Raw genomic sequence first — 14,242 nt, 5'->3', positions numbered from 1 at the left:
ATAAACCATCAGACAACTGGCATCAGAAGAGCTTACATTTATGCAGCAGTCTGAGGGTTGGATAGAATGGTCCTTCTCTCTGTCTGAAGAAAAGCAGCTCTCCATTCACTGTCAAGATTTCAATGTGTTCATGGCTGGCGAAAGAGGAAAAATAAAGCAATCTAAAAACAATGGAACAAAATCCATTAAACAAAACAACACTGCCTATGAAACACTGATGAGAAGAATGAAATGACAAATCATACCATCTCACTATTTTGACAGGGTCTTTTTTTGGCATTATCTGATTGAGCCATGACTCAATATCAGGAAACTGTTCCAACAGCTGATTTTTGATGCCTTTGATCACCGATGTTTTCAGCTGGATACAGTTTGACACATTCTCCTTCTCATCAAATCTGAAACAAAACATGAGATATGAGATGAAGGGTGTGAGATGTGTGAGATACAGATAAGTGCTCTGGAAAAATCTTATCCAGATTGTTTCTGTTAAAGATGGATTTACATAGTTAATATGGCAGTGTTGAAAAATAACAAAGAACATTAACTCAAATACTGTACTTAAGTACAATTTAGATTTTCTTGTACTTTGAGCACTTCCAGCTTGTGGTACTTTATACATTTACTCTACTACATTTCAGAGGGAAATACTGTGCTTCATATACCCTTACATTTATCTAACAAGTTACTATTTATTTCCATTGTACTGTACATACAAAGCATGATCCGCTTGTAAAATACAATGCATTATTATAGATTAAAGACAATTTGAACGCACACAGTTGTTCTCAGCTACAGCATGTGGATGATTCATGCTCATGCTGGAACTGCACAGAGCTTTCCTAGGATTTACATGGGGCAATCAAATAGAAGTTATAACCTGTCAACTAACACAAGAGCTCCTGAAGTCCTGAAAAAATACTAACTTGATCTTATTTTATGAAACAATAACCTGTGCACACAAAATACTACTACATTATATCCTCATATGATAAAAAAAAACATTTTCCAGGACCTCAGGGGGCTCCATAAGTTAACAATCAGAAAGGGGGCACGGTGCAAAATGAGTAACAGTATTTTACTCTATAGTATTAATACTTTTATTCCAGTATGTGATATGACACTTCTTCCACCGTAATATCGTTTTTTTTCTAATAAACATTGACAAGAGTGTACATTTTGTAAACTTTCTAAACAAAATATGTACCACTCGGTGTTCGTGATTATGAAATCAAGCGGCTTTTTGCTTGTGAATATTAGTTAGTGGGCCTGGTTGAACCGGTTTGCCTTAACATGACAAAACTTGATTTTCAAATATAAGCCAATATTGTACTGTTCAGAAGCGTAAATGAATTATCTTAAGATCACACAATAATGACAAGAATATGTCTTCTAAGATGGCACAGACATTATATAATAGTAATACACAGAATTTCATAACATATCATAATTCATATCAGATTGTTTCAAGCCCCCCAAAAGCTCAGTCGTGATTGCTAATCAGCTACCTTTAGCCACCTAGCCGTAGTTAGCTAATGCTACAACAAGGAAATAACAAACAACGTACTTTTTAAACATCCTCGTTGGTCGCCGTTACCGCGTTCTTCAATAATGACAAAATCTGCCTCTACTTATTGCGCCAGATCGGACGTAATAAACACAAATACACAACCAAATTGCAATTCATCTATCAAGTAATACAACCCCACGCTTGTTCAATAGTGGTGGGCCAGTTGTATGGGGATTGCGTGGTTTTACGACACTTTTTGGTTCATACGGCAGGTCAAGGCGAATTCGACTGTCTCCAAGGTAATTTCTGTAACAAGTCTAGAAAATTGCAAGTCGAGTAATGTTGCTTTTTATTTCATCATATGAATAATCAGATCAAAATTCAAATGGTAGCTCCTTATATAAAAATTACACAGGGCCAGTTACTATTTCTTTTCTTTTCTTTACAAAGAATATACACTAGTATTTACAAAGAATATACACAGAACAAACCTGTAGATCAGTGAAATAAATGTCTTGATAGAAATGGACTGAGGAAATGAAGGAAAATGCAAAAGATGCAAGGGATTGTTTCAGAAACAGTAAAAACTACACAAAACAACTTTTTCATTATGTTACTTCATGTGAAGACAGTCATTTGCAATACTGACCATGTATATCTCATATGCTATTTGCACCTCATCACAAACGCCCTGGTGAAGCTTCTAACAATCTCCTATTGTTGTTTGCACTACTGTCACTGACTGTACACGGCTCTGAGTCACAGCTTATTGGCTGTACCGTTTAGATTTATCCTTATTACGTGAATCCAGTTTCAGGCTTGTGGTTAAGGCGCAGCGGCCGGGTTCGAATTGGGGTTGGGTCAGGAAGGGCATCCAGCTTAAAACACGTGCCAAATGTCAACATGCGAGTCGTCAGTGTGTGTGGCGACACCTAGACGGGAAAAGCCGAAAGTGACTTTCTTTACGTCAATCCTGTTCTGATTCTATTCTATTTTTATTCTACTTTACTCTATTTTAGTTCCTAAATGCTATGGCACTCAATACTAGGTGAGAGAGAAACGGTATTTCGATTTTCTGTATGTCCTGCACATATGGTGAATTGACAATAAAATCCTTGAACCTGAACCTTGAAGTGTAAAAATCACGGAAACAGTCTCTTTCCATTTACACACATTATGTATTGGGTATTATTAAATTAATTAACTCTGAACTAATACTTTTGTAATTTTACTTACGTTATATATTTAATACAGGACATTTACTTAATATAGTTATTCATCAGTGTTTGGCAACTTCATGATCATGAAAATAATGCTAAACCCATAAAGTTGACATGGCGCCATCTTGTGTCTAATTACAACAGTTACAGCACCACGAAAAAACACGCTTATGCAAAAAGTACTTTTCTACAAAGTACTTCCGGTGGGGTCACTGACTAGCTTTTTACGAACGAACATTTTCCGAGTTTAGCAACGGGTGTTTAATCGTTATGCGAGTGTATTTTCTTCCTCTAGCTACATTACCTTTGTAAGTAATTGTCTTTAGTCCGCTTCGCTTACACGCAGTCACTAAACGAGTGTTCAACGCGGTTAGACAAGCGAGGCACGAAGAGGAAGCAATAGCCAACCATCTTTCCTCTCCTGCCAGCAATAACAAGAAAGAGACAAGGCTAGGTTCAAGTGGAGCTGTGTAGTTGGTAATTTACTGCTTGTTTTATACTGGATAAAGGACTGGAGTGAAATCTCTGCTTGTTAAGATAAATAAGAGCTCTCGGACACTGAGCTCACCCCCGGCGAGCCTGGAAGTTTCGGAACAGAAGACTGGCTGTTAAGAATTAGTAGGCTTTTCCCGTTTTTTCATGTTTCCAACAGGTTTATCTTCCCCTAATCCCCCACCACCGCCAACCCAAGAGGCTAGACAAGCGTCTACTGATGTCAAAAACGATAGCGGTAACATCACATCTCCGAAGAAGAGGAAAATAAACGGATCCGAGAGGGAAGACATTACTGACACGATCCCCTCTTCGCCTCCCAAGACCCTGAATTCCTCCTCTTCCTCCTGCTCTCCCTCTCCGCTGCACATTCAGAAGAAGTTGCGGTTTGAGGAATCAGTGGATTTCATTGGACTGGATGTGAAAATGGCTGAGGAGGCTGCTGCTGCTGCTACTGCTGCTGCTGCTTCGTGCTCTAATAACAAAAGCAAAGCCGTGTTCCTTCCCGGTGGCGTAGGACACCATGCGAACGGACTGACGAAAACCGCAGGATCCGGCACCTTCTCCAGCAGTAAACCTGGTGCTGCCAAGAAACTAGTCATCAAGAACTTCAAAGGTAGCAGATAAACAGCTGTATAATGTGACCCAAGCTCCAAAACAGTCACTGACAGCAATTTACAACTTAACAAATCCAACTGCTGATGGGCAATATGTTGTAGAACCTGGGACAATATATAGACAATATATAGAATTTGTGTTGGTCCTTAAGAGTTCATTACAATTTAATGCCAAAATATTAAGATCTTAAATGAGTGAATGATCCATAAACACTATACTTGTTCATCACAAAAACATTACAAAGAACTAAACATAATTGATCTGGTCTTAATTGACAAAATGTACATGTATTTTTGACCATTTTGAGATCTATTAAGTAAGTAGTTTTGGATATATTTTCATAGTTATTTAGACTATGGCTACAACTAACAATTTTGATTATCAGTTAATCTGCCAATGCTTTCACAATTAATTAGTGAGAAAATAGTGAAAAATTGTCCATTCAACTTTTTACATTCCTCAGATGTGTTGTTTTGTCTGACCAACAGCCCCCAAAATAAATTAAGATAACTTTTTAAAAAAGATTTACAGTAATATCAAACAAAGAAAAGCAGGACATTTTTATAACTGAGAGGTTTAAAACAGACATTGTTAGCATTTCTGTTGGAAAAATGACTTGAATTGATTAAGGAAATTGTTGTCAATTTTCTCTTGAAGTGACTGATCCACAACTTGTTGCAGCTATAATTTAAGGAGTATTTCTAAGAGATCATCACTGATGACTAATTAGTAAGGCAGAAGCAGTTATTGTTTATTTAGCTCAGTTACAACAGTCTGCTAAGTTCTGAAATTACTAATAAGACGCCCAAAACACTACATTTAAGTTATGCTATATGGTCTTTCAGCAACAAAAAGCTAGGTGATATGCCATCTTAACACAATACAACATACAGATTAGGAGTCTGCAGTGTGGATGAAATATTGTATACTAGTAGAAATCATTTTATAATGCTGTATCAATAAAAATAAATATTGTCAGTTAAACAGTTTTTAGATAAAATGTTCAGAGGATAGATGTCATGATATAAATGGTATAGCAGCGTTTCTGACCATTAGACACATGTATGTCATCTCATAGTTTACACAGTCATATCATCCCTAATGCAAATGTTTGACTTTTTGGTAATATCACTTAGTTGCACTTTAGATAGAAACACACACAGTTGTTTTAAAATAGTTTTGCTGACACTGGAGACACAGCACAATGGTCCACAGCGGTCCACTGTAAAACACTCTGGGCCTGCAGAAGTTGACAGTTGTGTCAGAAAATGTTGTTTTGTTTTGTTTTGCACACAGAAAAGCCCAAGTTGCCTGAGAACTACACACAGGAGACCTGGCAGAAGCTGAAGGAGGCAGTGGAGGCCATACAGAACAGCACTTCAATCAAATACAATCTAGAGGAGCTCTACCAGGTATTTCTGCAGGCCGGCTGACTGCTCACTGTATGGTCTGTGGGTGAGACCATCATTTTTGATTCTCTTGATTTTGTCCCCTCAGGCTGTGGAAAACTTGTGCTCCCATAAGATATCTGCCAAGCTTTATAAACAGCTGAGGGCTGTGTGTGAAGACCACATCAAGGCACAGATTGATCAGTTCAGAGAATATCCTTTGCATCTTCTGTTTATCCCTGGTTCACTGAGTAAAACCGGTCATTTATTTAGTAAAGCCAGATGTTGATGATGCAGTCATATATCACATTAGACCTTTTCAATGAATGCCTGCTCTTGCCTTAACATTGTTCTTACGGATGCCCTGGATAGTGTGCTTTTCCTGAAGAAAATTGACAAATGCTGGCAAGATCACTGCAGACAAATGGTATGTTTTACAACCTTAATAAGTTGTCTTTTTAAAGTCAGTTAAGTCAGTTAATATACAGTAACATCACTCTCCATGTAGTTTGTTTTTGAATTTTCAAAGATGGCTCCATCACTCTTCTTAGTACTATAATATTTGTATCTCTGCTCTTTGCCGCTGTTGTGTGCACATGTGCAACAATGAACTCTTTAGTTGAGACAACTTGCCTAACGGACATTTGTTATTTACTGTTAAAACCGTCCTGCATGTGATTAAGAAATTTGAGAAAATGACTCATGTTTGGCAAATTATTTGGTGATAAGATTTACTAGGAAGGAGCCTGTTAAGTAGCCCACCAGTCACAAGTATTGCCATCTTGGATTTTAACGAGGAGTTTTAGCACCGTATTGTTGGATCCCAGTGAAAGCTACCACACAACACAGTGAGTCAAACAAAACAAACTGGGTATAAATAACGGGAGAGAAGATAGACAGTTGAAAAATTCTAACAGTGTGTGTTATACACTGTCAAGTGTTTTGCCTGTTTAGCTAAGGGCAGTCCCGCGGTGTTATCGAGAAATGCACGTAGAATGTGTCCTGAGATATGCAAGAACCTCTTATCCCTGAGCTCCACAAAAATGTATAAACTCAATAAATCTCAATTTCATACTCACTAAATCTCAATTTCAACCAAAAGGTCACTGTCCGTATGAAACTTGCAATTAAAGTTTAATCTGTCTGCATGGCACATGGGACCAACAATAATGGCAATATTTGTTAAACAGACTGTGGCAAATAATCCCGTTTGTGACACAGGGTTCCTGTAAAAGTTTCACACCCGCTTCAGGTTCGGGGTTTTTAACCCTGACCCTTCAGAGAAAACATTGTACAACAATTTTCACAAGATCCTTGTCACAAGTAAACTGAACTAGATGTTGAAAATCAGTTGAGAATCCCTTTTAATGAGAACAAAATGTTTAAAAGAGAATGGCAGTGGTGGTTTTTTTTTTGCTCTTTTTGAATGTTTTTGTTTTGTTTTGTTTGACAGATCATGATTAGGAGTATATTTTTGTTTTTGGACCGCACCTATGTTTTACAAAATTCAATGCTGCCATCAATCTGGTGAGTGATCAGTGATACTGTGACTGCTTTGCAATCATGTGAGGCTGATTTCTGTTGAAGTGGTCATTGAACTGGGTGCTCTGTTCTGCAGGGACATGGGTCTGGAGCTGTTCAGGTTCTACATAATCAGTGATCTGAAGGTCCAGAGTAAAACCATCGATGGGATTCTGCTGCTCATTGAGAGGGAGCGAAACGGAGAGGCGATAGACCGCAGTCTGTTGAGGAGCCTGCTGAGCATGCTCTCTGACCTACAGGTAACTGACCATGGACCATTTCATAATTATCTTAATGATGATTAAAGTGCTAAATCTCTACCCGTATTTGAAAGGATTTAATCTTTATCATGGATTACACGAAAAGAGTGGCTGTGACACATTGGTGTGATGATCTGTCAGTTTCCTGATGGAAAAAGTTTTAATGGAACCTCTGTCCTTGCTGTCCCTGACAGATTTATCAGGACTCCTTCGAGCAGCGCTTTCTGGAGGAGACTAATCGACTGTATGCTGCAGAGGGACAGAGGCTGATGCAGGAAAGAGAGGTGATTTATGTGACCCCAATACTCTGGGCACATTTTGTTTTTTTGATTTTGTTGGCGTATTTTTCTTATTTCACCAAATTGCTTTCTTAAATCTAGAGAGTGTGACTCCACATCATGACGAGAGGTGATCATTTAGTTGATTAACTATTTTGGTAATCCTGTTAATTAATTTAAGGTAAAATCCCAAGGAGTCTGGTTTCAGCTTCTCAGACATGAGGATGTAAAGCTTTTTTTTGTCCTATATAATAAAACTGAATATGTTTTGTTTTGGGGTTATCGTTTGGATAAAACAAGCAATTTAAAATGTTCATCTGGGGCTCTGGGCAATTACAATGGACATTTTGCACTATTTTTGGCATTTATAGAAAAAATGATGTGTTAATTAAGAAAGGAATCAGAAAAATAACAGATAATAAAAATGTTAATTAGTTGCAACCTTGCTTATGAAATTTCAGTGCGGCTACACTGTAATTTCATAGCTCAAATATTTAAGCATCTGAAAGGGTTTCTCCGTCATAGGAACCTACTGAAACATGTTGAGCCACGTGGCACTCATCCCAGGTTCTTAATTTGTTTCCACTGCCCTCTGCCTGCTTTGGAGGTGCATTCTGGGAGCTCCACACTGCAGGAGGTAGTACTGAATCAAGCTGGTTCAGATGTAAAACAGGGACTTCAATGTGTGGCCTGCGGGCAAATCGGTGAAGACGTCACATTTCTGCAAGTTTGTGTTCTGCTTGTTCAACAGCTGTTTGATAAACTGCTCACACAGTCTCTGTTACTGGCTGATAGTTGAACTGTGGTGTGATCCTTGACATTGAGTGTTCTGCATCTGCTCAGCTGAGTGTGTGTGTGTGTGTGTGTGTGTGTGTGTGTGTGAGAGAGAGAGAGGGGAGAGTAGCTCCTCCCTCCTCTAAAAAGAGACTGACATAATAAAAATACAGTGGAAAAGTAAAAGCAGCACTGTCTGTGTCAACCCGTGAGGTTATGCCAGATGATGTTTAGGGGGAAGCACGTGGTGTACCGCTCATTAGATTCCTACAGTGACAACACAGCTAATAACATGAATTGCAACATCAGGTTTTGGTCCAAGTCAGAATGAAAGGGAAAGGACTCAGCTTGCTGTGTTGGTGTTAAAATAATATGCCGAGACCAACAATGCAAATTTAACCACAACCAGACATCTTTCATGCAAAAGGGAAAAACACAAATCTATCCATTATTCATAGGTTCAGAAGATCAAAATGCAGTGCAGACACAGGTCCTGGTTTTGCCTGAGTTTTTTTTATTTGAATTGTCTCTTAGTATATTTGGTATCCTTGAAATTAATTTCTATTCTATTCTGGTCCTGTTGATGTTTTTTGCTGCTTATGAGTTTGCTGTTATATTATTGTTGATTTTGATTGTTGTTTTATATGCTGTGTAACTCATCTTTCAAAAACTTTATTGGAGAAGCACAAATACAGTATGTTTTGGGTGTTCGGAGCTGGTAAAACTACAGTAGTTAATATTAGGAGATGAGAGTATGGTATAAATGTAAATGTCTCCCCTTGTAGGTACCAGAATATCTCCATCATGTCAACAAACGCTTGGAGGAGGAAGCTGACAGAGTCATCACATACTTGGACCAGAGCACACAGTGAGTGTCAGACTGCAGGATTTGGTTAAAAATGACCACTAAGACAAATTTATTTGTAACCTGTGGGTTTAACTTGCTCAGGAAACCACTCATTGCTACTGTGGAGAAGCAGCTGCTGGGTGAACATCTCACTGCTACTCTGCAAAAAGGTACATAACAACATTTTCTATAGAAACATACAGGCATACGTGAGTAGCATTACAGCAGTAAGTACTGTAAATCTCTGGGTTGTATCTGAAATTCCTGCCTCTGATCTCTGATTTTGTTCTTGCTGGAAACCTCCAGGGCTGACTCACCTGCTGGATGAAAACAGAATTCAGGATCTGTCTCTTCTCTATCAGCTCTTCAGTCGAGTACGAGGTGGCGTTCAGGTCCTCCTGCAGCACTGGATAGAGTACATCAAGGTACATTACCAGTGATGAAAGTCTGAAGGTAGTGCAGGATGAAGGCGTGGAGCTCTCAGGTATTGTTTTACACATTGGTTAGTAACCTTTCTTCAATGTCTCGAAAATCAACATCTAGGCTTTTGGAAGCACAATCGTAATCAATCCAGAAAAAGACAAAACAATGGTGCAAGAGTTGCTGGACTTCAAAGACAAGGTGGATCACATCATTGATGTCTGCTTCATGAAGAACGAGAAGTTTGTCAATGCCATGAAGGAGGCTTTTGAAACATTCATCAACAAACGGCCAAATAAGCCCGCAGAGCTCATAGGTCAGTAGCTCAACATGTTTTCCTTTTCTAATGGCCACAATGTCAGTAAATGAACACATATTCATAATTTTCCTAAAATAATAAACTATAAATATACATTTGTTTGCAGCAAAACACGTGGATTCAAAGCTAAGGGCAGGAAACAAAGAGGCAACAGATGAAGAACTGGAGAAGATGCTGGATAAGATCATGATCATCTTTAGATTCATCTATGGTAAAATGTACTTTCAAATCTGCATCAGTTCAGGATCTTTTTTGTCTGTGGTTGTTCCTTAATGTAATTATTTATCATCATAATAGGAAAAGATGTTTTTGAGGCCTTTTACAAGAAGGATCTGGCCAAGAGGTTGCTGGTTGGAAAAAGCGCCTCTGTGGATGCTGAGAAATCAATGCTGTCAAAGCTGAAGCACGGTAAGTTTAACTTCTTAACACGTGCAAACACTCGATGCAGAATAAATAACAGAATGGGAATCTCGACACTGATTGCACATTGACCTTTTGGTGTGTCCTCAGAATGTGGAGCAGCTTTCACCAGCAAATTAGAGGGGATGTTCAAGGATATGGAGCTTTCTAAAGACATTATGGTGCAGTTCAAACAGGTGAGAAGAGCAATAGTGGTTTAATCTGTAAGACTGTCCAGTCAAAACTTTATACTTTATTCTTGTGATAGTGAGATTATGCAAAGGCCCAACAGATAACAGTGCTGCATGAAAAAACACAACCCCTTCATGCATCTAACTGAGGCATGTGGTGGAGGCATGAGCAAATAAATAAATACAGGGTTGTCTAAAAAAAGTTGACTTTTCCCTTAATTGTTACCTTAACTTTTTCTCCCAGAGGGGATATTTGTCTTTCAGCCAGATGTAACATACACAGACTTAAATATAACACATGCAAAACAAGTTAAAATACATAAAACATGGGAAGAAAATGTGCAAAAACAGACACTAAAACCCACCACATAAGCATTGAACATGCACTGTGTTTTAACATCTGATAAACCTTCATATACATGATTTACTCAGATGGGCGTTCTGGATATGGCATGTCTCATTTGTGTTCCCGTAGTATATGCAGTGCCAAAACATTCCTGGCAACATTGAGCTGACTGTGAACATCCTTACTATGGGATACTGGCCAACCTATGTCCCAATGGAAGTGCACCTGCCTCCCGAGGTTAGTGCCGAGCAAACACTGAAATTAGCTATTTATATAATCTGCCATGCTATAAATACACTTTTTAATGCCTGTGTTATCTTGTTCCAGATGGTGCGACTGCAAGAGATCTTCAAGACCTTCTACCTGGGCAAACACAGTGGCAGGAAGCTGCAGTGGCAATCAACACTAGGCCACTGTGTTTTAAAAGCTGAATTTAAAGAGGTTGATAATTAATTTCTAAGAATGCTCCGTTGTGTTTGGCTCACTTACTGAATAAAGATAAATGTTAATTGCTATCCTTTTCTCACAACAGGGCAAGAAGGAGCTGCAGGTGTCACTTTTCCAAACACTGGTGCTATTGATGTTTAATGAAGGAGAGGAGTTCACCTTGGAGGAGATCAAACTGGCAACAGGAATAGGTCTGTATCATCACATGAGAGTTTGGTTAGTGGCACTTTGATTTTTGGTGAAAAAAAATAAGGGGTCTCAAGTCTTACTTATTTAACACCACTGGTTTAAAACACTCTTTGTATGTCTGTTGGTTTACAGAGGACAGTGAACTACGCAGGACGCTGCAGTCACTTGCGTGTGGAAAAGCACGTGTCCTCACCAAAATCCCAAAAAGCAAAGATGTGGAGGATGGAGACAAGTTTTCCTGCAATGATGACTTCAAACACAAGCTCTTCAGGATCAAAATAAACCAGATCCAGATGAAAGAAACGGTACAACGGTTGTCTTAGAGTTTCTTTAATTTCAAATTACTTTAAAGTATTCTGAAATGATTTTAACTCGTGTCTTTTACCTCAGGTGGAGGAACAAGCCAGTACAACAGAAAGGGTCTTTCAGGATCGACAGTATCAGATTGATGCTGCCATTGTGCGGATCATGAAGATGAGGAAGACTTTGAGCCATAATCTCTTGATGTCTGAGGTGTACAACCAGCTCAAGTTCCCTGTCAAGGTGATAAGCACAACCCTGAATCTTGTTTTTCCCTTGTGGTGTCTTTGTATTTTTATTGCATCTTAACAGTAGAGAAGTGACAGCAAATAAGGGAAGAGAGGAGGGATGACATGCAGTAAGGGCCTCAGCTGAACTCAAACCAGACATGTTAGGTTGCATAGTCTGCCTCCTAAATGCCAAGAGTACCAGGATTTGCCATGACCCTAAAACTTTGAGCTTTATTTATCAGAAATGTTGCATGGATCCTTAGGGAAATAAGTCCAGTATTTTAAATCCCTTATTGCAGTTTCCCCCTCTAATTTGTTATTGTTGCCATCATCTTCTGTATATGCTTGATCCTGTGGGGGTAATTTTTCTGTTGTTGATTTAAAACCAGCTGTTTCAGTTTGTTTTGAATATGCACCATGGGCCAGATTAACTTTCATGTGGTGCAAATTACAAAAGAAGCATCTGTGGATCAAGGCCTGACTGTTCTGCGTTTCAGAAGCTGACATGTATATTTGAGAGTTCAACATTAATACATGTGTGTGTGTGTGTGTGTGTGTGTACACATATATATTTGTAACCAAAGTGTGTACTTGTTGCATCATTTTATGGTAAAAATGAACTCTGCTTTGTGGGGGACACAGTTTGAAAATGCACTTAGGCAAATGTTTGAAATTAACCATTTCTTGTTCAGCCAACAAACGCATCAATGTCAGTATATCTTCAGTAAGCTAATACTAGATTGTACAGTGTATATATTAGCTCAGGAGATTTAGTAGTCTAGCTCTAATGAGGAGATCTTTTATAATACAGGATGGGTATTCTTTGCTTTTTTTTCCAGTATTTTTCATTAGCAATTGTTTATAACATACATTTATGAGTGCTTTTTAACTATTAAATATAATTTTCTTCATGTTCTTTTCCATTTACAAGTGCACAAGCTCTTTTGGGTGGTATTTTACAAAAGTACCTTCCCTGCTAACAAGCTAATGCCCCCACTGTCTGTCAGTACAGTTGGAAAGTTTGATTAAAATGGACTTTAAGACATTTTCACGAGACTAACATCTAAACTTGGCTTGTATAAGAGAGACTTGAATATAGCTGCCTAACAAGAATCAGTGTTTCATTGTGATTACCTCATACCTCAGGGTATAAAAATAATAAGAAATGTTTGGCATGTGCCTCACATGTTCACTTCTGCCTCCTCTCCTTTCAGCCTGCTGACTTGAAGAAGAGGATAGAGTCTCTCATTGACAGGGACTATATGGAGCGTGACAAGGAGAACTCCAACCAGTACAACTATGTGGCTTAGGGTGGGGGTGGACAGGGACAGGGACAGAGAAAGACATGCTTTTGGTCCAGTGATCGGTCTCTAAATCTTTTGCTCCAACGGATGTTAATCATTATCATCTTCAACCCAGTGGCCGACAAGTGAATGGATACTGCTCCACAGGATTGTTGTCAGGGGTCTTGTGATCCTGTGGACTGCATGCCCATTAAAAAGAGAATATTGTCCATATTTCTCGGTGCCTCTGAGAGAGTTCAGCTCACGTGGACAGACAAAGAAGACACAGATGTTGTTCCATTTTGCTCCTTTTTATGAATGGAGAGGAAAAATATTTATTTTCAAACTTAGATTCTTCTTTGTCCATAGTTTGAATCAATATTCTTTTTGTTATCAAATCACTTTTTCCTATTTGTTCACTCAGTATCCCAAGCAAATGATGACACGCCTAACAATTATCTAAATGTACCACACCTTGGAGAGAAAAAAGGATAAAAAGATTAAACTGATACTTGTGTCTTCGGTCAGTGTCAAATGTGGGACTATTGGATTAACATTCAGATTAGGCAACCAACAGTTTTGGGGGAATGGATGTCAGATGTGTGATCCTGCAGTGAAGTTGTACAAATTTTAAGGCCATGTAGCCATCTGATAAAACTGTGATTATGAGCACACAAAGCATTCAAATCAGTTTGTGCCAAATAGAGAACTTCTTTTGTTAATAGTTTTCAAGCTTCTAAAGCAGTTCAGTTGTCTCAGTTTGTCATTTGTTCTTTCTTTGTATGTTTTTGTACATACTTAGCAAAAGTGACATTTTATCTGCCTTTTAGGTTTTTGTTAACCCTTACAAAGTATACTAAAAGCACAAAAGCCCATTCTTCTCTTCTCTATCTTCTGTGGGGCCATATCACAGTACATACACTATATTTTTTGTATGTTTCCATTGGGGCTTGCAAGCCTTGCTGAAAAGTGGGTGGGAATGGGAGTGCAGTGCCTCAGCGCCTGAGGACAATAAGATTGATTAGACCCTTGTTTGTATGATTGTTAGATTTATTGCTTCAGATTAAACAATTGTTTCAATTTGGTTTTCTTTTATTAATCACTGGTTTCTAAACAGTTTAACTGTCTCGTATGGAAGCAGACTATTAGTAAGCATTTCTTAGTTTGAAACCAGTAAATATTCACATTCTTGCCATCTTATAAAATAGAG

The 14,242-nt window shown here is 38.5% G+C and overlaps 2 protein-coding genes across 3 annotated transcripts in view; one reads left to right on the top strand and one right to left on the bottom strand.

The window, feature by feature from the left end:
- Window positions 1-1,786, bottom strand: part of mcts1 (MCTS1 re-initiation and release factor) — a 2,945-nt gene extending 1,159 nt beyond the window's left edge. Inside the window, exons 1-3 of one of the 2 annotated variants that reach the window (XM_020589163.1) lie at window positions 1,568-1,786; window positions 246-398; window positions 37-134 (exon numbers count right to left, since the gene is read on the bottom strand). In XM_020589163.1, the coding sequence (XP_020444819.1) occupies window positions 37-134; window positions 246-398; window positions 1,568-1,578 (262 nt within the window). In that variant the 5' untranslated portion in view covers window positions 1,579-1,786. Of the gene's footprint in view, window positions 1-36; window positions 135-245; window positions 413-1,567 lie in introns of those variants that run through there. The other variant, XM_020589113.1, reaches the window with a different exon arrangement.
- A 1,291-nt stretch (window positions 1,787-3,077) lies between these two features.
- cul4b (cullin 4B) lies at window positions 3,078-14,112 on the top strand. Its single transcript, XM_020590846.1, has 20 exons — window positions 3,078-3,838; window positions 5,137-5,252; window positions 5,338-5,441; window positions 5,586-5,655; window positions 6,682-6,755; window positions 6,847-7,009; window positions 7,204-7,293; window positions 8,847-8,929; window positions 9,011-9,078; window positions 9,215-9,333; window positions 9,452-9,644; window positions 9,754-9,858; window positions 9,945-10,055; window positions 10,158-10,243; window positions 10,713-10,820; window positions 10,911-11,024; window positions 11,116-11,221; window positions 11,352-11,524; window positions 11,610-11,762; window positions 12,964-14,112. Exons 1-20 carry the CDS (start codon window positions 3,370-3,372, stop codon window positions 13,057-13,059), a joined length of 2,601 nt encoding a protein of 866 aa, XP_020446502.1. The 5' UTR covers window positions 3,078-3,369; the 3' UTR covers window positions 13,060-14,112.
- Window positions 14,113-14,242: the final 130 nt, after the last annotated feature.

This window comes from Monopterus albus, unplaced genomic scaffold, assembly GCF_001952655.1.
Source record: "Monopterus albus unplaced genomic scaffold, M_albus_1.0 scaffold2.1, whole genome shotgun sequence".
In the NCBI taxonomy this organism is placed as follows: domain Eukaryota; kingdom Metazoa; phylum Chordata; class Actinopteri; order Synbranchiformes; family Synbranchidae; genus Monopterus; species Monopterus albus.
The sequence above is the reverse complement of the archived record's forward strand: the minus strand, read 5'-3'. Positions and strand labels throughout refer to the sequence as shown.

What these genes read in the sequence shown, in the direction of transcription:
- cul4b (XM_020590846.1), top strand. Translation starts at nt 3,370, where the DNA reads ATGTTTCCAACAGGTTTATCTTCCCCTAATCCCCCACCACCGCCAACC. An exon ending in AAGATCACTGCAGACAAATG is followed by an intron (nt 5,656 to 6,681) that starts GTATGTTTTACA and finishes TTTGTTTGACAG; the next exon opens with ATCATGATTAGGAGTATATT. An exon ending in GGCTGATGCAGGAAAGAGAG is followed by an intron (nt 7,294 to 8,846) that starts GTGATTTATGTG and finishes CTCCCCTTGTAG; the next exon opens with GTACCAGAATATCTCCATCA.